General features: G+C 38.8%; 1 protein-coding gene across 1 annotated transcript in view; it reads left to right on the forward strand.

The window, feature by feature from the left end:
* The window catches only part of CHRNG (cholinergic receptor nicotinic gamma subunit), a 55,372-nt gene that overhangs the window by 17,367 nt on the left and 10,259 nt on the right, over positions 1–27,746 (forward strand). The window contains exons 3-9 of the mRNA XM_069212884.1: positions 3,301–3,345; positions 7,115–7,224; positions 10,352–10,507; positions 14,923–15,020; positions 22,688–22,888; positions 23,600–23,714; positions 27,468–27,582. Coding sequence (XP_069068985.1) covers positions 3,301–3,345; positions 7,115–7,224; positions 10,352–10,507; positions 14,923–15,020; positions 22,688–22,888; positions 23,600–23,714; positions 27,468–27,582 — 840 coding nt within the window. The remainder of the gene's footprint in view (positions 1–3,300; positions 3,346–7,114; positions 7,225–10,351; positions 10,508–14,922; positions 15,021–22,687; positions 22,889–23,599; positions 23,715–27,467; positions 27,583–27,746) is intronic.

Below are 27,746 nucleotides of genomic sequence, written 5' to 3' on the forward strand. Positions count from 1 at the left end.
AAGACTATGACATATTGTAATTCATTCTTGGAAAATTGCTAGTATTTTGTAGGTATTTCTTGGGCTCAAAGAGGACAACCATAGTATACTGGTGGTGGGGAGGCGGGTTGGGAGAAGCAAATCATGAGAAAATAAATGCTGGCTCCCCTGCAAGCAATCCCTTGAAGGGTATACAGTACACCATCAAAGCAATCAAAAGATTCACAATATTGTATTTCTTTAGCTTTGTACTTTACTGACTCAACATTATGCTAAAAAGACAAAGTAGACTAATTGCAGCACCATTGTGAGGTGCACTGGGGGACTACACCCCTCTAAGCGAAAGCTTGTTGTATATCAAGAGCAGGCCTGGGTGAAATTTTAATTACACTGAGAAATCTGAGTCATTTTGATAATTTTGCATTACTCATCTGGTAGTTAATTACCGTAAATTACATGCTTACGCCCGCTTCTGTATTTTGGAGTAATTCGGGGAAAATACCTACTGCAAGAGCATAGGAAAAGAGTGCAGGTGGCTGTTGGTTGCTTCTGTTTGTGTTGCATTTAGCGCTATTTCCTTACAGCAAAATGTATCCTGGCGTCCATTTTAGATTCGAGGGTGCATTTTCCACTAACAAATTAGAGCTAAACACAGGGTTACAGTTCTCGCATAATTCTGCATAATCTTGCATAATTCAGCTGTAGTATTGTGTAATTGTGGGAGTTATGCCCGCATCGTGTCTCCATGGACAGAGGATTCTCGTTAGTTGTACAGTGAAACAACAAACATTTGTACTTTTTGGTTAAACATCAGAGCACAAGGAGGGATCACTATCATTAAAATGCTGGCACGGATGTACTGGTGGTAATTTGTGATATATGAGTCACCCACAGGATAAGGGCAGTGTCCGTGGCAACATTCCGGTATTGGCATATTGTAAGTAATTCCTGGCAAAAGGGGGGTACTCATGGCAAAATGCTGGCATTGGCACACTGGAGGTACCTTTTAACACATAAGGGGCAACCATGGGACGTTACTGTCATCAGGAGCCCAGAGTAGCCTGCCCTCAGCCAGTGTCCATGGATACACTAATGCTGTGCTTTCATCAACATTACTAAATATAAATTAAAAATTAAAAAATGTGTGCAGAGAATAAGGACATTATCAAACAGACAGGTGGGCAGAGCACTGTTCAATGGACCTCTTAATGTGCCTTTTTGAATCAATGGCTTTTTAACAAGTTTCCAGAAAGGATTTCCACAGTTCTTTGCTGGCTCATCTCACCTTGGTTTTGAGCCCCCTCCACCCGTACGATGTCTAAAATTATATCCTCCACACAGGATCTCTGCTTTCAGGCAGTGGAGGCAATGATTTCAAATTCACCTAAAATGAGCATGGAGCCGGATAGCAAAATCAAACCCTAGCAAAATGTTTCCCAACTTTCCCCCCAAAGATGGTACTGATTTTGATGGCGTGAGAGGAGCCAAGACTCAATATGTTCAGAGCAAGAGTGGGGTATGTCAGAGAGGTCGTTCTCCTTCTCTATTCATGACACTCATGACACAAACCTGCTCCCTCCGTTCTGGTAACACGCTGTCTGTAACCTTAATGACAGCCCTGCGATAACTAAGAAACAATCTTGCTTCTTGAGTCAATGTCAGAAGAGCCAATGGTAGCAACAATGAAGGGTTTCCACTCTTCCCACCAGTCTGAGCACTCTAGTTCTTCATTCCATCCAAGTTTTATCAAATTCAGTCATAACAGTCTTACAGGGTTTACCAGCTCCATAGGCCGCACCGCAATACTTTTGGGCAAATTCTTTGGGCCTGGGGAAATGGTTCTGGCATTCCTTTTAAAATGTTTACCTGCCATTATTTTGTCCAAGCGATACTTGTTCCTAAACCAGTCTTCTCCGTCAGCTTGCACTGAATTTAGGTCAAAGAGATCGTCCTTATTGTGCCAAGACCCGTTACAACAGACTAAGGAGTATTTTATGACGGGCAGTGGTCCCTGTGCAGCTTTATGAATGGACTTATGCATTACCTACTACTTTGTTTCATGTTCTGCTTGTTGCTTTTCTCAGATCTTATAGTCCTTTCCCCTTACCAATAAAATATTTGCTTGACTCATCTCACAATGCAGATAAATGGAGTAAAAACATAGAAAAGTTAACCCAACACCTGGAAGAGTGGACTTTACTCCACTGGACTCCGGTTCCAAGTTTGGATCACTCTGTCCCTTTCCATCAACTTCCATTCTCCAAAAGAGAGAGTCAGATACTTGAGCTCCTTAGCATATCTTTTGACCACAACTCTCAAACACAACTTCTGTAAGGCATCCATCCATGCCCTGGATCTCTTTGGTAAACCAGTAATGATATCCCCTTGGTACCCATATTTTAGGCATGAATGGGGAATTTGATGAATGTGTTGAATACAAACGTCATGTTTTTAAAATGTTGTAGAAGGAGAACCTACAAGGAGAATACAAAGCCAGTCACAAGTAGGTCTTCACCAGGTGTGTAATCTGTATTTTCTCAACAGGTCCACAAGAAATGTAAAACAAGCACTGGCAATGCTAATAGGTTTTTAATGAAATGTTGTATGGTAATGTGAAACATTACAAATAGATAGGAAACGGATATGTATTTGTGTGGAAGCAAAGAACTGTATAATAATAGCAATGTAGGCTAAAAAGGCAGGTGATAGCTGCGCTGACAAATTGAGACTTAAATTCAATGTGGGTAATTGACTGCCATTCTCCATCTGTGCTGCTAACACAGAAAAACACCATATATTATCTAGTTATGTAGGACACTTAAATAGCATTACAATGCCATGTGTGTGCCCCTGAAAGTTCAAGTTCAGGCAGCTGGATAAATAAACAAAACCATCACAGCTGTGTGGAGGACAACCCCTTTTTTGTGGAAGCACACAGCATATGCCCAATCAAAACATGTATTCCTGGTTCCCATAAGGTGGGCGGGCTAAAACCCACTCTCCTGCTAAATATCACCTAATTGCCTGACGACAGCTGTGCTGTCAAGTCAGGCCATTCTCTGAACAGAGATGCGCTCTCAGTCTGTGATGGAGCACAGAGTTAAAGGTGTTGGGACAGTGCACTGTATCCATAATACTGCCCTAGGTGAGCACAAAGGGGAACGCCTGCATTGGCAGTGTCCGAGAGAAGCATGTTGCGTTGCTTACTTGCCCTGATTGCATCTGATCTGTGCAACAGCTTCTATAAAACTACAAATCAGAAAGCAAACTCTCCCTTTGACTTACAATGTGAGTAATGATGAGTTTATGTTTCCCTTACAGAATGAAAGAGAGGAGACCCTCACCACAAACGTCTGGATTGAAATGGTAAGGAGACGCGGCTTCAGGTTTAATCATACATGATCATGTTTTGCTTCAGGTAGGACTAGGACGCAATTTGAGATGTTGTAAAAAGAACACTTTTCTGTTGAATATGTGTGAAGTTTTGGGAGTGTTTACCTATTGTGTCAGAATTGAAAGAACTCAGTCCTGACCCCCTTGGCATTTGATATTGCCTTTAATTATTGAGGTTTGCGAGGTGGGGTGAGTTCCCTTGATATTTCTGAAATGGGAAGGCGAGACCATTGGGTTTCCACTGGAGGATAAGAAATGCTCATATTTCCATTGACTTTCAGTGAAGGGTGAACAGATCGTTGAATTATGTAATAATAATAATAATAATCATAATAATAACTAATAATGATGATAATAAAAGTAGTTAGCTAATTTAGGTTGATTGAAACCATAGAAACGGAATAAAAAAAAAAACGAGCATCAAATAAAACATTATTTAATATTAGAAAAGACAGTAAATTATCTAATTAATTAACTACACTAAAAGAGCACATTTCTTTGAAGCAGATGGATAACGTAATTATGTACCTATACATATGATTCATTAATACATTAAAAGATAACAAAGCGGTTACAACTATAAACATCTCACGGATTAGCAGGCCCAGGGGCACTGCATCAATTGTAGGTGTAAAAAAGGTGATTACTCCTCATACAACACTAGATCTCAACATGGCAATGGGATACTTCTGTTGAGCAATATTATAAAATGTAAAAATAATATGTATTTATCTTTGTATTCAATAATAATCACATGAACAGGGAATATTATGGTCAAATAGTGCCACCTAAGAGACAGCATAAAATGTATACTACCCATTCTACGTTGTATCCAGCCAATACTCCTAGAAACGTGAAACAAAGTGTTAAATATGGTCCTATATCCTACTTTGTTTTTAATATTAGGTAAGATCGTACTGAGGATTTCTTTAATTCTTAGTGATCAGGTCTCCTCCAGTCGGTATAGGGCTTATTTGTATGTTTGAACAAGGATTGTTTTAGGTAGCCATCCAACCTCATGCAATCATTGATAATTTTCTGATATAATTCTGTGGCGGTGTTTACCCAGATCAATGTAAATATTAAAAGCTGGACTAGTTTAACGCGGTCTTCTAAGTATCTTAGACCTAATGTTTCATAACAGGAAAACCTCAGTACTTTGGGATACACCCAGAAAACTCCTGCAAACATTTGTTTTTCTCCGCATGCAGATTTGCAACATCTACGTATCCCTAAATACTCACACACCATAGCAGACCAAAGAAATGCACTTACTAAAGTAAATATCAACCATAGGTTTCAGTGGTACATTCCTATCTACCCCTAGCCTTTCTTGAAATGTGGGATTCTTCATAAGCATTATATGTTGATATCTGAATAGTTCGTCTTGTGAGTTCCCAAAGTAGCATATTGTTGCCAGTGTTTGTAGTGCAGCAACATAATCATCCATTGATTCCATAACTGGACTCTTTCCTAGGAAATACATTTTATCTACAAACTGTGGGTCAAAGTATGTGTCTAAGTCATGCAGGGCATTACTGAACGCATCTTCCACTCCTGGTCGCCTAATTATTTCAATTTGACAATAATGACTTTTCTCTTATGGCCCTAGGGATCATGGTAAGATGTTCTATTTCTCTGGCATGAAAGTTTCATATTCAATTGTAGACATTTAGTTTAAAAATACAGTTTCCTCTCCTCCGTTTTCATGCGTGACTCTCCAGGCCCTGAAAGGAACTCCAGAAAAGGGGTTAAGGTAGAAGATTGAGCTGCACATTCTGAATATTTATATGCATCAATCGGAACATTATACATTAGTGCAATAAAGTAACTTGTTAAGGATTGCCTGGAATAGTACTAAATCAACAGGTGTTATTATCCTAGTAACTGAAAAATAACTTAGTATAGAATGGGAGGAAAACTTTTTCAAAGTGTTTGAATTTATGCCAGTCCTTTTTTTTCCTTAAACAGTACTTAAGATGGAATTTGTAACATAAAATCCATTTCCTACAATGAAGATATGAGGTATACTTCACTTTGAAATTGAAGAATTTCTTGGTTTTGAAAAGACACATTCACAGTAAATTTACCAGACAACATTCCGTTACCTCAAAGTTGAGGCTCAACATTACGAGGTAATGTTGGAAATCTCATCTCGAAGGCAGGGGTTTTGAAACCCTCATTTAAATTGTAATAGGTTGTTCTGGCATCCCTTTTAGTCACTTTAGCCCCAGAAGAATCATTGTGGTCTTTCAAAATGGAGTCTGCGCAGGTCATGGAGCATAAACTGCAGAAGACCAGGACGCAGCTCCATTTCTACACAGTAGAATTACATTCCTGCACCGTAACAACTGGAGAGTCCATACCTGATTGTAAGCAGTCGGTTTGAGTATTCAAAACTTCCACCAAAGCTAACCGAAGATATTCTGCTGAATTGGTTACAAGCAGAGTTAGGTTAATGAAATCTGTCCATTCATTGCCAGGTTTATGTTCATTACACACATGTCACATAGCCGTTGGACAAAATTCAAGCACCTTTATTCTCAAACATGGACATCATTACTCTCACCACAATAGCTTCACTCTAACTGCCCCCAACAACCTGTGTTCTAAGTACATTACCATTGATATCATAATGGTCCAGCACACAAGACGTGTTGAGTGTTAGGGACTCCTTTTTTACACTGGTTTCTGAGTTGTAGGCGACGAGGGCTGTTACTCACTAAACATAATACAAAGTTTTGATCCATAAATTAAAAAACAAGATTAAATAAAGAAAGAAACAGTGGGGCCAAGATTCAAGCTATATGAGATAAATAAAAAGGGGAAGAAACAAATATTTTAAAAATTCTAGAATAATTTCATATGGCAGGGCAGTTATATCTGGAGTAAAATGTCCCCTATGGAATCACATGTCTGTGAATCTGTGGTGGCCAAGTCGCCCCCCCCCCAAGGAATCACATTTGTGAATCTGTAGGGGCCAAGCCATCCCCCATGGAATCACATCTGTGAATCTGTGGGGTCCAAGCCACTCTTCATGGAAGCACGTCTGTGAATCTCTGGGGTCCAAGCCACTTCCTACGGCATCACATGTCTGTGAATCTGTAGGGGCCGAGCTGCCCCCCATGGAATCACATGTCTGTGAATCTGTAGGGCCTGAACTGCCCCCCCATGGAACCACATGTCTGTGAATCTTTGGGGGCCAAGCCACTTCCTATGGAATCACATGTCTGTGAATCTGGGGGGGGGGCAAGCCACCCCCTTGGAATCACATGTCTGTGAATCTGTAGGGGCTGAGCCACCCCCCCATGGAATCCAATGTCTGTAAATCTGTGGCACCCAAGCCAACCCCGATGGAATCAAATGTCTGTGAATCTGTGGCACCCAAGCCACCCCCGATGGAATCAAATGTCTGTGAATCTGTGGTGGCCGAGCCCTTCATGGAATCACGTCTGGGAATCCGTGGCATTAGCTCCTACCAGTGACTCTGAGGCCCATATTTATACTTTTTTAGCGCCGCATTTGCGCCATTTTTTAATGCAAAAGTGGCGCAAGCTTACAAAATACAATTGTATTTTGTAAGTTTGTGCCGTTTTTCATAAAAAAACGACGCAAATGCGGCGCAAAAAAAGTATAAATATAGGCCTGAGTTCTATGTCCAATTTTGGAATGGGGATCCTTACATTGTACAGCAAGAAGCCAAGTTGTTTGTTTATAACTCCCACTTCCTGTTGTGTTACAGCAATGGTTTGACTATCGCTTGCAGTGGGACCCCAAGGACTACGACGGCATTAAGAAGATGGTCATTCCCTCTAAGATGATGTGGCTGCCGGACATCGTGCTGGAGAACAAGTGAGCGGGACCTTTTTTTATCATTTAAGGGGCAGGTGGGCAGGTTAGATGGGGAAGTACCCATTACTATAACAGTGCAAAATAATAAAACAATAATATTGTGGTAATAAAAGTAATGACTGTGGCATAAATAATGATTGCAATATTGATAATAACAATAATAATAATCATCACAGCAATAATAATAGTAATAATAATAATAATGATTTTAATAATACGAGTAACATAAAATTGGCAATAATAATATAATAATAATTCATGTAATGAACACTATAATAATAACAATAATAATCACAATAATAATGATATCATATGAATAGAAAACGTAATACTAATAAGATCAATATGAATATTAATAAAGACCACAATAATATTATTAATAATAATAACATTAAATTGACAATAATAATATACTAATAATTAATAAAATAAAAATGATAATAATAACAATAATAATAATTGAAATAATAATGATAGAATATTAATAGAAAAGCTGTTACTGCTACTAGTAATAATAATAATAATAATAATAATAATAACAATAATAATAATAATAATAATAACAATTGTCATGTTTATGGAGCAAATACCAAATTGGAGCCAAACAGTAAATGTTATTTTTACCCAACCTAATACCCTGGTTTGAATCCCAGTGGTGCTGGCTGCGCTAGAACATGGTTTTAGAACTCAGAGAAGATTTTTTTGCCTCTGAGCACCAGAAACCATACACTCAAATTAAGCGCCGCTGTTGGGTACATAGTAACAGTTAGTTTTAAAGATACACAGAGCTTCTACTCCAGTAGCCATCATGTACTATGCAGAAGACTTGCTTCTACTGAAAGACAATGGACAACTTTTGTGGCTTGTTTAGTCTGGCCATGGACCCTCAAGTTCATTCTGGCCACTTGATTAAGGAGCATTTTCTTCTGTCAAAAAGTGTAAAGACACTTCAAGTGTGACATGGTGTTGTCTCTTCTTAGCCTTACCAGGCGGATGATTTGGGGGCATCACATTTAGGATGCCCATAGCATCTGCACATCTTTATAAGACATGAAAGGCACAGATCTTTATAAATGTAAGATCTGATTTATGGTCTCCTACTTTTCAGATGAGGGGCCATTTGCTTCTTGACACTGCAGTGTAGAGGTAGAAATCTAATACCGAATGCTGCATTGTACAGAGAACATGGGAGCTTGTGGGGAAAGAGAACCCCCTCTTGTATGCATGAATGTATAAGAAAGCTACAGAACATGCAGTGATGCAGAACCTAAAACAAACTCACTCAACACCTACTAAAATGGAATATACATATGCTTAGGCCAGGAGAATGAAGGTCAACTTCGACCTTCTTGAATCAGTAATACAAAATGTACTTTAGATTTGTGGATAGTTGTACTTGAATCCTGGGAAGGAAACAAACCTGTTGGTGCATTTACAGAACATCTTAATCTCTGTTATATTTTTACCCTCCCGCCTGCCCAAGGAATATCAATGGAAGTTGCTTGCATGAGATTTTATTTGCTGTTGTATTTGGAAGGGATATTATAGTTCTACTGGAAACAGCAGCCTGGGACCTTTGGCAGCATCTTATAAACATCATCACTTGGTTCAGCCCAAACCTATGAACATACTAAGGGCCTCATTTACGAGGCCCATGGCACAGGGTGATGCAGCAAATGCCTTGCTGTGCCACCCTGTGCCACTGGGAAATGGCAGAAATGTGCCATATCTACAAGATACAGTGCATTTAAGTCTTGTCCCCCTCCGCTGGTGCACCAATTGCTGCCATGTGCCAATGCCGACACCCTTGCACCATCGTGCAATGATGCCTGCGATGTTGGGATGATTGTATGTATGAAAGGACACCTTCCTGCACAAAAACAAACAATGGAGGTGATTTCCTCCTTCTATGTGGGCTGCAGAATGCAGCCCACATAGAAAGAGGAAAAAACAGGTAGAAATAAACATATTTCTCCCTGTTGCGATACTCTTATGCCACTCCTGGAGAGGCATAAGCGTTTGATGCATTCCGAGGTATACAAAACCTTGTAAATCTGTGAATGTGTCAAAATCCATGGGTGTTGCATGGGAACACCCACACAACCCCATGGAAATGCCTCCCTGATGCAAAGTAAGGCAACGCAGCAACTTGCGTTGCATTGACTTACAGAATATCTATAAGGCCATATGAAGCCATGCATAGTAGCTTTGCGTGGCCTTGTAGGTATGGGTGTGCATCCTGAACAGACGGTGCGTCACAAAAAGTAAAGCACCGGCAGCTCAGACCACTTGTAAATATGGGCCTTAGTGCTCACGCAAGAGAAGATCACAGTCCAGACACAGCACACTGCCTTCACATCCATGATGTCATTCCAAGTCCCAATTTTTTATCTTCACGTATTTTCTATTTTAACTTTTTTTAAATTTTCTCTACATTTTCCAATGTCCTTCACTCAACTCAGTGAAGATGTTGCTGTTGCAATCTTTTTACTAAATTATGAGATAGATAATGCACAAAATATAGAGTATAAATGCAGAAACACCAGCTTAAATGAAAGAAAGAAACAGATCGTATACAGGTACATCATCATATGACAAACAAACTATTCACAATTCCCCGCGTACCTGTCACAGAACAGACAGAAAGTGTATAGAAGATAACTGACAATGGGCCTGATTTATACCTCAGCGGATGGGCTATTCCATCACAACGGTGACGGATATCACATCCGGCGAAATCTAAATCCTGTTATAACCCATGGGATTTCGATTTTGACGGATGGGATATCCATCAGCGTTGTGACGGAGTAACCCATCCGCTGAGTTCTAAATCAGGCCCAATGTCGTCCATTAATGGTAGATGTGATCTATGAGAAAGAAAGTGAGAGATCTACAGCGGGAAATGTCAAAGGAAAGGGGAGCAGAAGAATCAAGTGAAATAAAGTCACTAGAAGATTTTGGCAAAACTAAAGGAAAAACTAAAATGAAAAATGACCAAGCTTGAATGATCAGGGGAAAGCAACTGGGATGCGGAGACAGATTCGGACCACAGTGTCCATGTAGTAAACAGTGTTACAGGTAAAAGGTTGTTTTGTATCTCACTTTCTTACATGTCACTCTCTTGCAGCATTGACGGCAAGTTTGAAATAACTTTCTACTGCAACACCCTTGTGTCCAATACTGGCTGGGTGTATTGGCTTCCCCCAGCTATCTACCGCAGCGCCTGCTCCGTTGAGGTCACCTATTTTCCTTTTGATTGGCAGAACTGCACCATGGTGTTCCGGTAAGCCTCATAACTCAGCAAGAAAGGAGTGAGAGGAATGTTTAACTAGAGTCAAAGGCGTAGGAAAATTACCGCATGAAATTTCCGTCCGTCTGATTGAGAATTGGCAGGTTTTTCCACAGACAGTTTTTCCTAGTGTGGGAGAACCATAATCGATCGGTGGGAAATTCTGGATGGAATAATCGCATAAGGCTTTCTCTGCGGCAGCAACCTACCCACGTTGCCTTTTTTAGGGATGAGCGCAAAGCGCTCCGTCCACTGTAGTAATCTCTCTTTGGGCTTCCAACCACGCCCATGTCACGTCAGTCACTTTCATTGGTTTGTGGGCTTGCCTTTTAAAATCTGCTTGCTTTCATTTGTGAAAGACATGCATGCGTCATGCCTTTTCCGGTGTTTAGCCCGCCTACACAGCACCGGTAAACTACTAAAAACATAAGAGGCTCGATGTTTTCAACATGGTTTCCTGACTACGTTATTTGTTTATTTTCCATGAAGCGTGATCACGTGGGGGTTAACATAGCGCGAGCACGCTCCGTTTTTCCATTTTCAATTTCAGCACGATCACGCTGCATTTTACATAGTGCGATCACATTGCATTTTTTTTTTCTTTTAATTTGTGTGGGAATAAAAGTCCGGTTAGGAGTTTACAACGCTAATGGCGCTAACTCGAGCAAATGCGAGACCCTTTGCATTGAAAATGCTTGTTTAAGTTTAGCATACAATGCTCCTCTTGCCAGAAGAAAAACCTTCCTCTCCCTGCCTTACTCCCCCCACCCACTTCACTGGCCCCCCCACTTCACTCACACGTCCCTGAATACATTTAACAACTGCTCAGAGCAGGTGGTAGATGTATGAGTTAAACCCCATGCAACTGCGAATTTTCTGTGGTTTAACAACTGGAAAAATAGCCCCTGCTTGTTTGTTCCCCAATCCATGAAGTTGTACTCATGATTGCACAGCACTGGTGTGGGATTGAGACATGGTAACAGTAAAACTGCATGCGAATTTCAATTACTCTAGAACCTTGCAACCTGTAATCAGGCCCAATGTATTTAAAGGTGGGGCACTGAGCCTGCTTGGAAGTGATGAACATTGGTGCTGCTGAAAGCATACTGGATGGCTGATGGGGCTCAATCAACATCAACAGCATATTTCATTTTCATGACCTGAACATGTGCTTTCTATTCCTATGACTGGCAGATACCCTGACAACTTTACTATTTCGACAAAGAGTATTCTAACTTGTAATTGCAGCTCCACAGTTTCACCCTCAGGTACCGCCAATCCCACTGAAGCACTTATGAGATGGTCTCACATTGACATTTAACCTAAACTATCAGAGAAGGAATTACACGTTTCTTCTTTAAATTGAGGGCTTAATTTGTGCCGGGGACGTTTATTATTGGGGACCACAACTTATTTTTCATCCTTAGACTTTGAAACCGAGCAAGAGAGAGAGAGAGAGTGGCAAAAAAGGGACAAAGAAGGAAAACAGTGGCAGGAAGAAAGCAGGGTTGATAAAGAACATTTAAATAAAGAGACAGGACTGTGTGGGTGATGAAGGAAAGAGTTGGGAGATGGATTCAAGATTAAGCAGCTTTGGTGTTCAGCAACCTCAGCAGTTTGCAGCGCCAGCAGCAGGACCCTAAGAAAAAAATGGGCGCCTGTTCTTATTTTTATACAAATTAAGCACCACATATGCATTTTCACATTTCACATTAGATACATCTAATTGTGTTTGATTAATTAAAATCATTATGAAATAAAAAATTAGCAAGCCCCAAATTCCTACTTCACCTTGGAAGAACATTGGGGTTCAAACCTCAGTCGCATATATAGATGTATAGAAGGACAGTTAGAGCAATATTTTCATACTTATGTCTTGACTGTAGACTTAACATGCATTTGAACACTGAACTATAATCATTGCATAACTGAGTATTTTTGCTCATTAGATAAAACGAGAGCCAGTTTTAAAAAAACATGAAAAAATGTCTGTAAATGACATTTCTGAAATTTTCGATGTATCCAGTTTTTCAATGCTTCACTGCACCGAAGTTCCATTATATATAAGGAATGTTTTTGTCTCAGTGCCTTCGCCCCAGGGCAGCGCCATGAAAGATGCAATATTGGTTCATGCTTATAATTAAAGAGTCTGCAATGCTGCTGTTCACTGCCATCTGGACTCTTTAATCAGGAGGATGAAACACGTTCTGATGATGTCATGACTCTGCGCCTTACTGAGTGGTTCTTTTCAATAGTGTTGCTATGAATTGTGAGCGCGAGGGGCGTGTCTGGATTGCAGGTATTCAGCTGGATCTCAGGACCAGAGCTAAGCAGAGGGGCATATTTTCAAGGATTTGACGTAGGGCAGCACCGCAAGTATTTTAAGTGCCCTGCCCGATGCCAATCCAAAAGGGCAGAAATGTACCGTACTTACAAAATAATGTGCATTTCTGTCTTTCCCCCCTGAGCTGGCGCACAAATTCATGCCTAGCGTCAACGCAGGCATCCTTACATCATGGTGCCAGCGTGTCTGCGTTTGCAGCAGGATTGTGTTGGTGCTGGAAGCGACACCTTCCTGCACAAAAACAATCCCAAGAGGCTTTTTTTATTCTTTCTGTGTGGGCTGCACAATGAAGCACGCATAGAAAGAGGAAACAGCGAAGAACAATAGAGCCATTTTTCTTTGTTGCGCCTCCCCTGGAGATGCGTACAGTTTTGACGCATTCCCAGGTTTCCAGATCCTTGTAAATCTGGGAATGCATCAAAACACCAACCACAACCCCCCTGGAACACCTCCCTGACGCATTGTAAGGCAACATAGCAACTTGCGCTGCATTGCCTTACAGCACATCTATGAGACCATTCAAAAGCCACGCAAAGTGGCTTTGCGTGGCCTTGTAGATATGCATGTGCACTATGCCCCACCAATGCGCCACAAACACTGACACACCGGAAGTGCATGGGGCTTGTAAATATGCTCTGAGGTTTTTTGAAGAGCCTTAAGGATAGCTTTTGCGGGAGTGTTTCCCCAAACTGTATTGATGTCCTCTTTCTGATTGTGAGATCTAAATATGTGACCCAGGGGTTGAGGATTTGTAGCATTCCGGAGTAATTGAGTGGAAGAAGAATTTCATAGGATCTACTTTTGCATACTTGATTTGGTGGGAATATATTTTAAAGGCGGCTGCTTAAGGAAGTCTTGAGTCAGTTGCCAAAATTGCAAATTAATTTGAGATTTATGGTAGATGAAAAACCTTTCCTGAAAGCCTCGCAAAGTAACTGATCCATGACTGGCACTATTTTTTTTGGGAAGACTTGGTGGGCGTAAGATAATTTTGGCAGAAATTAACTCTGATGACTGTTAAAATTCACCAGCAGAGGGGCTGTATAATCTTCTGTTTATTCTGCATATGCAACGGGTAGAGTAGCAGCTTTATTCTTAATACTGCGTAAGTAAAACCGTGAAAAGCATCAGTGAGTCAGCCAAACTCCTAAGTAATGATTTATGTAATAAAGGTTTCCACGTGAAAGGCTGCTCCAGTCCTATTTCATTGTTAAAGAGAATCCAAAAGAGAACAACAAATGAAGTTTGAAAAGTTTTTCATCACAGTGTTCATGTCAGTAGGCTGTGCATCTTCCCAGCATTTAGTTGAAAGGATTAGTCAAACGAATGAATCAGTCTCCTGGCAGCCTCTCCTGCCACATCATAATATTAGAAAACAAAATTTTTTACGTTAAGAGGAAACAAACTGTGCTGATCCCAAGACCTTTACTCTCCAAAGGGTGGTCTTTATCACATATGTTGTTGCCCAGGCACCTGAATACCGAAGTGGTTTTGGCGTTTTAGAGATTTGACAGAGTTAGGGCTTGATTTAGAACTTTGCAGAGGGAATATCCTGTCCACTGTATTACAATTCCATAATATCCTATGGAGGTTGTGATACAGCAGGCGGGATATCTGTCACGTTAGTGGCACAGTATTCAAACCGCTGAGATCTCAAGGAGGCCCTAAATGTGATCACTGCTCCTCAGGATCAAAGATCATTTCTCTAGTTCTCAGCCTAATGAGGTTCTCCCTCTGACTCAGTGGCAAAGGACACATAAGGCGATACGTTGCTACACATACTGGCCACTCAAGGCTGTTCACATTATACTTTGTAGACTCTTAAACATTGGCCTTATACTTATGTCCCTTAACGCATAACTTGCTAGTACCAAACGTGGGTCCTGCATATGATGCAATGGAATGATGAAACCAGGACACCTTCTACAAGACATCCCTCCCTTCAAACATGGTTCTGGCCAATACCAATGCCTAGATGGCAATGAAAGAGATATGAATTTGAGACATCTGCTTAATTGTATCATAAAATAGCTTTGCTTAAACTGTGTTCTCCTTTATTATTCAGGTCTCAGACATACAGTGCCAATGAAATCAGGATGATGCTGACAGTGGAAGAGGGCACCACCATTGAGTGGATTGAGATTGACCCAGAAGCGTTCACAGGTGAGGCTATGCGATTTCCTTTCCCATCTTGAGCTCAGACATGTGAATATTCCGTACCTGAATCGGATGCTTATGGTTAACTATCTTAGTTAGAGGTAAAACACATTGATTTACCATTGGCATTGTACTTTTGTATATGTAGGCACAGAGGTCCTGAAGAACATTTCCCCACTTAGTATAGTAGCAACTGGCCATTCGATATTTTGTTTGTATGGGATAACTAGAGTTTTCTCAATGGATGAAAGAAGAAATGTTTTCCCCAATATCTCATAATCATCTGGCTTGGGTTGCTAGACAATAGATTTGTGACCTTATTGCGGTATGACCATAAGCAAGAGGAGCTGTGATCTAAATACCAGCGGGCAAGACCTAGTAGAACTAAGTGGTTATCCTAGCAGCCTCACCGAATGACATGGTGTGAACCCAGTCTCACTAGGCCATAACTCTTATTGGCCAAAATCAGGAGCTCTTAGAAAGGGGATAAAGAGTATAAACTGGCCTTTACATTCCAGTTTATTGTAAGAGGTTTTACACAGATGTTTGCATTATACCCAAACAAATGGTCTTCATAAACTAATCAGCTATCGAGCATATGTAGGGATTCGGTACTACTGAGTGAGCAAATGTAGTCGGATGACTAGTTGACTGACGTACGTGTAGGCATTTAGGCATTAGCAGTGTCAGCTGGGTGCATGCATCGGTATTTAAAGTCTTGGGTTTGTTGAGAATTCTTCTTCATAATAAATCTATTTGATTCTCCCAAAAATATGTTTTTTTAAAAATTTAAAAATGTGAAAAAAATGTTTTCTGCACAGTTGTCTGTTGAAGCATAACACCCGGTGGGACAATTTAGTAAATGTGTTCATGTTTATGTAGTGATGGCTGAGGAAAGTGATCTCTTTGCAGTTCAGAGCAACTATGAGAGGTAGAACCTTCCTAACTTTAAAAGGATACTAACTACTTCACTTTGTTTACCCCGGTGGTTGTGGGCTCTCATAGATACATTTTCTCCTGGGTCCCTACTTGATACACAACAAAATCATTGACAAAAATATTGTGTCAAAGTATAATTTGTTACAATATTGTGCTCCTATACTTATAATGCTAAGTACTAAAATATGAAAAAAATATTGTTGACAGTAATATCGTCCAAGAATATAAAAAAAATCAACTTTATACATAAATAGATGTTGTATTAGTATACTTTAAATATTGTAATATTTAAATTTAATGTAATGTAAATTAAATAAATTCCACTAATATTTAATACTTTATATAAATATATGCTTATATAAACACACAAACATGTGTGTATATATATATGCGTGTGTGTGTGTGTGTGTGTGTGTGTATATATATATATATATAGAGTAACATGATTCATAAAAATCTGATTTTATTTCATCTTTTTAATATTTTAAATTTACTACTGTTATATTTATGTATAGATATATTTAAAATACATACACATTAAAACCATACAAATATAAACAATTCACTAACGTAAAATATATTAATTAATTTAGCCAACATATAAAATATAAAAAATGTAAAACCTTAAAAAACATATTGACTAAAAATACTATGACCATTAGAATCATTTTAAAATTGAAAACAAATAGTAGAAAATATAAGACACAAACAATTAATGATCTAAAATCTTTTTAAACAATAATATGAAAACTATTGATGTCTAAGAATATTAAATATACTATTTCCACTCTAGTTTATGCAATAGTAAGAAAAGTATTGTACTTTGGAGGGCACAGTTTTTCTAATCCCAGTCCTGTCCCTACAATAGTAGGGAAAGTGTTAGACTCCTGAGGTGTAAAATTTACTTTTCCTTATTCCAGTCTGTGCAACAGCAGGAAAAGAGTAGGATTTCAAAGCGGTTAAATTAAATATTCCCATTCCAACAGACGTAACAGTGGGGACAGTGTTGGGTATGGGGAACTGCAAACAGGTTAATTTTAATATTCCTACTGCAATCTAAGCAAGAGTTGGGAAAGTACTAATCTTCAAACACATTACATGTATGAGTAACCCAATGAATGTAGAAAAAATTATAAACTTTTACAATAAAAAATATGAATTACCATAAACACATTTATATAACTATTAAATAAATGAAAAACAATTAATCAATTTACATAACTACTATTCAATTAAATAATTAATTAACAATTAGGAATTAATTGTTAATTAAATATTACTAAGTAACTTCCACCCAAGACCCCTATGAACCTAGCAGCCCACAACTAAAATACAAGTAAAATAAGTAGGTATTCCATAACTTACACATTTGAAATTCAATAAAAAATTAATTTACAAATAATAATGAATAGTTAATGAATAAATACTTAATTAACTTCCCCCATAGATTCCTACATACCTAGCATCTTGCAAATGAATATATAAGTGAAATAAATGAGTATTCCTTTATTTACATGATAGAAATCAATTAAATTAATAATTTACAATTAATTATTAATTGTTAATTAACATTTAATTACCTTCTCACGCTAGACCATTACAAACCTAGGATACCTCAACTAAAATATAAGTAAAATGAATCTGTATTCCATATTTCACATAATAGAATATTAATTAAATAATTAATTATCAATTAATAATACATTGGTAATTAACTATTACTAAATTATCTTCCCACCCTAGACCCCCTACTTACCTAGATGTCTGCAACACAAATATAAGTAAAATGAGTAGGTGTTCTATAAATTCCATAAGTAAGAATCAATTAAATAATTAATTTGGAATAAAAAATTGCGAATTATTACTTAATTAACTTCACACCCTATAACCCTATAAGACCGCAAATATTATGTAATGGAAATAAATCAGCATTGCATAATTTACATAATAAATATCAATCATATAATGACATAACTACTATTAAATATTCATAATTAACTATTACCTAATTAAGTTCCCACCCTATCCCTCTACAAACCCAACAAACTGCTGTGACACTTTAAATTACTAGTAATAATTTCCTAAAGAAAATCTAAATTACAGACAATTACAAGCTATATTAAAAAAAAAACGTTTACATAAACAATAATAACATACAATTAATATATCAACCTGAAACACATTAAAATAATTTAAAAAACATATTTTTAACATTGTATTAAAAAGATCTACATTCTTTAATATGATGCTACTTACCTAAAAAACAATATTCCTGTCAACAAAGTTTTTGCATCACGATCTTTGTGTTTCACTATATTTATTTTCCTATATTTATGTCTCCTGATATTTTAAACTCTATATTTTGCCTGCACACCATTTGCACATATGAACAAGGAGACTTTTGATGTGAGTAACCTCTAATTGATCATTGTGTGTCCCTCTTGGGCTCCTGCCCAGAAAGTGACAGAGCAGGTCAGTCAATTATGCTACTGCTTTGTTGACTTTAGGATTACACTAGCATTGTGTTCTGCTGATGTTGAATTTGTATGAAAGACAGGATTAGAAAAGAGTGGCAAGAGCATCACTGAAACAATTTTTGGGAAAGCCCTTAAATGCAATATTTCAAATGACACAGCTGGAGCTAAAATTAATAACTTATATATGTGCAATCAGATTTTATTTGTCACTAAATTTAGACAATGCATAAAAAGAACCTTCAATCTGCTGGCAGGCTTTGTCATGTGGAGAATCTGAGACTTAAGAGATCTACCTGACCATGCATCTGATAATGGCTTTGTATCCTAGCTGTAAAGTCTAACAAATGGGACATTCCCAAAGAAGTTAAATGCTTGCTTCATAATTTCAGGAATGGGTTAAGCATAAACTAGCACATTGAAAATGTGTATAGATAATATAACCTTATTAACATAAATAACTGGTTAGGTGACAATAAAGTGTTTCAGTATTTACAAAGTATGTCAGACAGTTCTCAGTGTAGGTTCTAAGAATCTGAAGAAGTTGAAATGAATTAGTGGTGGAGCATTCAGGTTTAATTGGCAATGTTTTTAACAATAGTGCGATATAGACATGTTGTGGGTCAGCAACTTTTGATATTACCCATATATTCTCGATTGACATATTTTTTTCAAAACATGTCATGTCTTTACAACCAATGCCTATAAAAAATGTAACTTTGAATCGAGATTCCACTATGGTGCTTATTGTTAAGATGAGTGAGTTTGATTTTTTGTTTGATTTTTTTGTTGCCTTGAGGCCATTCTTAACTGCATTCAAGAAAAGCAGATTTGAACACTGTCTAAAAGATAAGTTAACAAATCCAGTTTTATATTAGGAGACAAGTGTGAAGGATATTCTAAATAAACTGTTCTTACCTGTTTGACGATTTCAATTTTTCTGTCCATTAAATTTTTCTCAAAATATGCCCTTTCTTCCCAATGCACATTGAGAGATTCTTCTTAATATTAAATGTTTCATAAACATACATCTCTTGTTTATATTGATTTTTCCTCCTACCAATAATTGAATTTGGCTTTTCTCAGTAAATGTCTGTGATTATGATAAGCCTGAGATATGACGAGTGTTAGCCTTTCCAATTATTGCAATTTGTTCTTTATTACATTTACACTCTACTCTACACCACTGCACTCTACTCTGCACAACTCTATGCCAAAGTACTCTACCCTGCACTGCTGTACTCTACCCCACACTACTGTACACTACTGTACTTAACAACACTGTACTCTGTAACAACACACTCTATGCCACCACGCTGCTTTGTATTCTATACCAATGCGTTTTATGCATTGCACTCTATGCCACTCTGCTATGCATCCCTCGTCTCCACGCTACTGCACTCTGCAGCACTCTTCTCTTTGAGGCTGCACTCTATGCCATTGTACTCGGCAGCACTAAATTGTGCTTTACACCTCTTTATACCACTCCACTCTGCACCACTCTATGCCACTGCACTCTGTGTCACTCTACTTTGCACCACTGCACTCTACGCCAATCTACTGTGAATTCTACACTGCACGCTGTATGGTGCGGAATCTATGCCACTGCACTGTACGTCACTATAGTCTGCAACACTCCATGCCAATCCACACTACACCAATACACTCTACTCTACACCACTCCACTGAATGCCACCCTACTGTACACCACCGTATATGACTCCACTCTGTCATTTCATTACATACATTATGTCAGCCCCCCATGACATTCTACTCCACTCATCGCCATTCTACTCTACGACACTCCACACCACTGTTCTCTACGCCATTAACTTTTAGCAATACTGAACAGCAGCCACGCTGATGTACAACATGGCTAAAACACATTGGCAAAGCTCTTGCATAGGTGAGACTTATTTACTCGGCAAATGCTTGTGTAAAATCTATCTGTAATAGGCTGACAAGTGACTAAAGTGAATTGTCAAATGAAAACAACTGTATATTACAATATTGGTGTACACAGTTGCATACAACTAAAGAAGAGAAATGATTTATTATATTTTACTACACCATGAACTAAACTACACAAAATTATAAATATTAATGATAAAAAATTATCAGGATAGACGAGTGAAATTGACTGCAAGCCCTTGTAAGGTTTGACACTGAAGGTTGCAACAGGTTTCTGGAAGTAGATACCAAGTGCAGAAAAAAGTATATTTAATCTGAAGGTGATCTGGATACTTGCATCCTGTATCTCGCAATTTCCTTCATCAGAGATTTGTTGGTATGCAGATGCTTTAAAATACCTACCCAACGTCATAATTTACATAGGTGTTGTGCTACAATTTCTCTCTTAAAGGCTCTAACGTCCTCTTCTTAAGGTGCCCAGCTAGATAACGGAGGGGCTGATCAGAGATCAAGAAATGTTTTCTCTTCCTCTTTGTCCTGCAGTGACAAATCTCTGATTTTCTGCATTGACTCTCATCATGGACCGCATCAATAAGAATGTTCAAAAACCCTATAGTAAAGATAAGAGCATTTCTCTACACGACCATACTAGTACTTGCCCTTTCCTACATCAATGAGGTAATGCATGTTTGATGCCCGCACCCTCCAAACACCACACACACTCCACTTGAAAGCTGCCTTCCACACTTCCAGGCTTTGATTGGCCAATCAAAGTAATCATCAAGAACACCCCAGGGATGCAGTGATTAATGGGTACCCCCATAGATTCTTGACTATTGGGTAATCCGTCAGTGCAGAAAAGGCTGCTCTCCTCAGTCAGTATGTGGGCCAGTTTTTTGGCTGCTTGTGGGCTTGTTTAATTGACTGCTGGGCCATTTTATACTGTTGATTTCCTTGACATTGCAGACAGAAAGCTATAATCCATTCAGTCTCAGCCCCTTCTCTGATCAAAACATTAATACAATCAATTGTATTTTCTTGTGGATCATTCACAAAACCATTCACATACAAAAGCCTGACTGCCTAGCAGCAAACTCCTTTGCCATCTGTATGCATTCTACTCTTAGCCCTAATAAACTCATCTCCATAGTCCTCAAAACAAAGAAGAGAGTAACCAGAAACCATGAATTCTCTGCTTTCACACACTCCCTCTGTAACATCTCCACCCCTACTTGAGGTTGCCATTCTCACAAATCTTCAAGGAGAAGCTTAAAGTTCTGCTCTTTTCAATGCATTGTTTACTCACAGATGCCCCCATCAACAAATGCCACAGCAGACGTGCATTAAGTGTGAACATCAGCCACTGTAAACATGTACAAAGCCTCACGACTCTACGCTTATACATTCTGAAAACACAGAAGACAGCTATTACCCTACCTCTCATCCACTAGTAGTGATGCATGCCTTCTTATTGTTTTTTAAACATCCAGCATGCTTATGAGGCCTGATTGTGACTGCATATAATCCCAACTGTTATTCACAGTGGTCTGCCACCCCTAGAGCTTTGAGTTGCACCATATAAATATTCCCACAATAAAAAAAATACAAGACATATCTCCAATGAAACCCAAATAATTAAACCTAATTTGACGGTAGGATGGACGTCCCACAAGTCCTTCACACAATAGCATTTGCAAGCATTTGAAGCTGGTGACACAGACTACTATTCCTATCTCATTCTAAGAGGAAGAAAAAAAATGAGACTAGCATGCAGGAGGATAAAAATAATAAACCTAATGAGAAGCACAAGAATGAGAGGCACACTGAATATCCAAGATGGCAAGCTGACGTTAAATTGAACTCATTGCGGTTCCCTCAACCTACAGTATATCCAAATAATGTTCAGTATCTGTTGGAGGGGTCACTATATCATCAGTGACATTTCAGTCTACAAAAATGTTAAATATACAGTGTCTACTCCGCTATATTCTAAAGGTTCTTCAATATTTCCTCACATGAATTAAATTTGTCGATATAGTGGTGGTCAATACCAAGGATTCACTATTTTTATAGATCAATACAAATGACCTCCTTATTTTGACATACTATTCAACATAGCAGCCTTACTTGTCTGAAAAAAATATTCACCACTAAAATAATCTACATGACAGCACTTTAATTGATAAACAATTTTCATAGGACATGATTAGCACTTATCAAGAAACGTATTAATTGTATTTTGATTTATCCTATGAACTGACAGTCACTTCTATACCCACAATGTTTTCGCTTTGTTTTTGGCTATCCTGTATTTATGTTCTTTCATATTCTCTTATTTGACCCTGACAGAGAACGGGGAGTGGGCGATCAAGCACCGTCCAGCCAAGGAAGTCATCAATGATCACTTCTCCCCTGATGATCTAGAATACCAGGAGATCGTATTCTTCCTAATTATCCAGAGGAAGCCACTTTTCTACGTCATTAACATAATTGTTCCTTGTGTCCTACTTTCCTCGGTGGGTGTCGTGGTGTATTTCCTGCCAGCAAAAGGTATGTGGAGTCTTGTGGCCATTGAATAGGCATTGGAAGTGGGTCTATTTCATCTTTGTCCTCTGCAAGGTAATGGCACATAGAAAATACATGTAAAAGTGTAGGTGTGATGAGGGATGTGTACTTACTTCCGTACATCATCACCCACCTCCAGCTACATTACTACATGTTGGGGTTGGGACATGGTCTGGAATGTGTATGTATGCCCAGTAGATTTTATGCCAGACAAAAATGCAATGGGTGTTGTGGGTGTGATGGATTAGGAATGAAATATTATCTTTTTAATTTATATTAAAGGTGCATTGGGTCTTTTGCTGTGCATGTGGTGTTGTACGAAGGGAATGTGATTCTACTTTGTATACGTTCTATGAGAGCCAAAGGTATATTGATGCTTATGAGGGGTGGTGTACATGTATACATTGACATTTCCATGCAGCTCTTTTTTTTAACTAAATAATTAAAGATTCTAAAGTCAATGGATGCATGGTGGAAATTAATCATGATTAAGGAGTTGAAACTACTAAAGAAGGTATGTGTGCCACAATCAAAATCATTTTATTGTTAATCCAATAGGGATTTCTCAGCTCTTCGGCTTGGTAACAGAGTTGAGACACAACACAACCCACATATGGTATATGAAAGACCCCAGAAATAACTGCATGCACTGATATATTGTAGTCACAAGAATCATGTTTCTTTTTCCCCTAACAGCTGGAGGTCAGAAGTGTACCGTCTCCATCAACATTCTTCTAGCGCAGACTGTTTTCCTTTTCCTGATCGCGCAGAAGGTTCCAGAAACTTCACAAGCCGTACCGCTCATTGTAAAGTAAGACTTACCTTGAAATATTGCTTGTCCTATCTGTCAGGAATTCCTCTGGAACAAAAAGTATATCCTTTCAAGCCACTTCACAAAACCTGATCATAAGATTTCAAGTATGCTTATGGAGAAATCCACTACTTCACCACTGTCCAGTGTTGGCCCAGGAGGGCTGGATCCATGCCAAGTTTAAATGATATTCACATAAAATAAATTTATTTTTGGCACAGCTCCATTCAACAATATGTACCTACAATCAATCTAAATGGACCTCATTTACCTGGTAAGTGGTTATGCTGAAAATGTGGCATACTAGATTCTGCCTGCCAGGACCGGTGTTGTCCACCTGTGCTAATTTTTGTTGGGCAAAAATGTGTCCATTTTTAGTCAACATTCATATTTACATATTTTACACAGTCCGACAAATCCTCAAATGCAGGATGTTGTAGGGTTACGCATGTACACCTAGTGAAACATTTTTAAAAAACAGCACATTCTATGTACTACGGGAATACCCACTTAAATGTAACATGTGTTTTTGACCTGTTATCTTTTGTTAGACTTGTCTTTTCAGGAAAACCAATTTTTTTTAAAATTTGGAATAACAAGAACTTCTGCCAATGGTCTGGAAAATATATTGTGACTAGGGGTTCTCTATGAGGACAGATTTCACCTGGGAAACGTATCAACAATAATAATGTAAAATGTCATTGTAGTAAAGATTTAGGCTCTCATTCCGAGTTTGATGGATAGGAAAGCATGTCTGTTAAACTCCTGACTGGGTGGCTGTGGCCCTAGTGGCGACCACCCTGTCGGACCCATTAGGTGTTTCCCGCTAGACCGGCAGGCAGAAACCTTGGTTTCTGCATGCCACCTAGCAGAAAAGAGGCGGCAGCTTTGTTTCTGGCTCGTAATTGAGCCAGCGGCAATGCTGTCGCCTGCAGGGTGCACCAGCCAGTGCTGGGCAGGGGGACCCCTGCACTGCCGATGCCAACTGTGCCCTCTGGCTCCTGTTCTCCACCAGCCTTTTCATGATAGTGAAGCCGCTATGAAAAGGCTGGCGGAGAACGAGCACTGCCCTGGTGGTTTATGAAGTCTGCCACCTCCATGCCATCCCGGCGGTGCTGGCGGAACCCAGGCGGTCTGGCCGCCAGGGTCTTTATGTAGAGGTCGGGCTACCATAGCATCGCTGGTCCTGACTGCCACCGTGTGGCTGGCGGTCTGAAGACTGCCAGCTTCTCAATGAGGCCCTGAATGTATTTCCAACTTTCCATGCAATTAACCAAACATATTGCTCTAAAACATTACTACAAATATAATCAAAACAACAAAACAATATCAAAACATCACAAAGGTCTGTCTATTTCTATATATTACCTGCGGCTGAACAACAACCATTGACTTAATAAAAATACCCTTCGATACTGGCACAGTAAATCAGGAAACAAACTGAAATATAAGTGCAATTGAACAACTGAAATGTGAACAAATTAACATAAATATATTATATAAATACATACAAATAAAGAAACTAAAATACATATACACATGTAAACAAATAAATAAACTGATATATAAGTTTGGAATAGTGTGCATATTCACCAAATGTTTCAAGCATGGGTGGAACACGTGTGCACATAGGCAGTTTTTTTAGTGCTAAAGCTGACCTTTCTGATCCTTTCCAGGGCCATAGTCAATGTTAACACAATAATCTTTTATTCTGAGGTCCTGTCTTTTTTTACCTTTTTGATTGGCAAATATCAACACGATAGCTTGATGATCAGTGACTTGTGTGAATGTTTTCCCATAAATTAAGTTTTGGAAAGTTCATACTACAAAGAGGCTGTCCTTTTATGGTTTTGAATTTTAGGAGGTGCAAAGTTTTATTCCCTCAAAGTACTACTAGTTATCCAGACTGTGGAAACCACAAAATTGACCCATAGTTGTGGTTGAGGGCAGCTTGCACATGTAAATTTAGGACTTTAACAAACTTTTTGTATGCAGATGTACTTTATGTTGAGTCAGTTGCGAGGAAAAGCTGAGCAAAGTATGAAAATGAGTGCAAAGCGTCCTTTAGGAGTCCTTCCTTGATTCTGTCTGCCCTTTCCTGTCAGAGAGGCCAAAGATGCCAGGAGGAAGAAGCAGATGGGTAGAAACCAAGGAAAGGGTGATACCCACTGCCATGGAATGCTGAAGGTGAACAACCGAGTAAAGGCAGCCAGGATGGTAGAGGATATGACGTCATCCACCCTGCATTTACTCGTTATCTACAAAGGAGATTTGACAAATATTATCCTAGTAGGGCTATACTCCGCTACAACCCAAGGGTACAGAAGAAAAGGCTAGGAGGGTGATACGTCTCCTATCTGGCAGCAAAACTGGAGTTTACTCCTATAGCATTGCAACATCTATAGATGGAGAAGGCTTCTATGGCAGCACTAAAAAGCACACCTTTTCACGGAATGCTAAAGCTTTACTCGTCTCAGCTCTACAGTACAGGTTTTATTTAATGCCAGGATTCTAAATAAAACCTGGAGGTAGATGTGCCCTTTACAAATGATATTCATTCATTCAATGTTCGTGGTAAGTCATGTAATATGACCATAGCCCTGATGACATCATGATAGATGACATCAGTGAAGTTCCGCTATAACTGCAGGATTAAAATAGCAATCATCTTTGAAAGTGCTGGAGCATAATACTAGCCCTGAATGGTAGTGAGTGAGTGGGCCAGACTTATTCTAAGTGGGTTTCATTGGGTTCTCCTCAAGAAAACTTTACAAATAAATGCGGCACAAGGAGAAAGCAAGTGGTGGATCTGAGGCTCCTGGTAACCCCTAAGTAACTTCCATGGGTTCTAGATGCTTCAGAGCTGATACTCTGAATTATATTGTTGAAAATCCTCTGTGTTTTATATTGACACAGTTATTCTAATCCTATTTGCTTTAAAATCATTTAGGAGTAGTGTAGGGTGCTTTATTAATAATTTGACTTCTTATCATCTTGTATTTGTTGCATTAAATTCATATTATTATTAACCACAACAGTCAAGACACAAAAGCCAAGAATAAGATCAGTGCCAATCCACGCAATGATGAAAAATAATTCTTATTTGACAATTAGACATTTAACAATGGCTCCACATGTTACACTAATACAAATATACAATATGAAGTGTAAAACAAAAAAGGATGGTGACCACTTAATAATTCATATTTGTGTATGTGCTCCCAAAATGACGTGCCCTGATGATGACCCAGCAAATCAGAGGGGTTGAAACGCTGTTGACGTATCTTTGGCTGATTGGATATTAATAGCAATTGTGTTTTGTGTATGGTCTACTGTGATCTTTCCATTTCTGTTTTTTTGATCCATTGCCTTCCTTTTGTGTTTTACACTTTATATTGTATATTTGTATTAGAGGCTCTTTTGTATTCACCACTTATTATTTAATCTCCTGGAAGTGTTGTGGTTAGTAATAGTTTGGAATGTCTGGAATTGTCTGGGTTTGCTGGGCAGCCCCTCTTGTCCTATCTCCTTTTACATTTATATTAGGCATATTTTATTGATTCCCCTGTTTTTTACATGGCTTTCTTGCTATAAAAATATCAGCTAGGCTGGTAAAGTTCTGCTAAGGTTGCGACGGCACTACTGAGTGTTGTAAACTTTATCTGGATCGATATTGTGAGAATGAGAGCGGCCATCTTGTTTATATTGCTGAAAACACTGACTCTTCGCTGCTTCTGTTGTTTGTCACCTTAGGTACCTGACTTTCCTCATGACGGTAATTGGCATCATCGTAACCAACGCTGTGATCGTTCTGAACGTCTCCCTGCGCACACCTAACACGCACACCATGTCAGAGACCGTACGCCAGGTAGGATGAAAGACTATCAAGAGAGAAAGGAAGACAGGGAGTGGAGGGAAACACATTTAGTTGTTGACTAAAGTCACTGTGGCCCAAGTCTCCATATACAGACTTTCCAACATCATCAGGTGTTAGCACATTGGTTTAAGGTACACGTTGTGTGTGTGTGTGTG

This window comes from Pleurodeles waltl, chromosome 11 (assembly GCF_031143425.1).
Source record: "Pleurodeles waltl isolate 20211129_DDA chromosome 11, aPleWal1.hap1.20221129, whole genome shotgun sequence".
Taxonomy (NCBI): Eukaryota; Metazoa; Chordata; class Amphibia; order Caudata; family Salamandridae; genus Pleurodeles; species Pleurodeles waltl.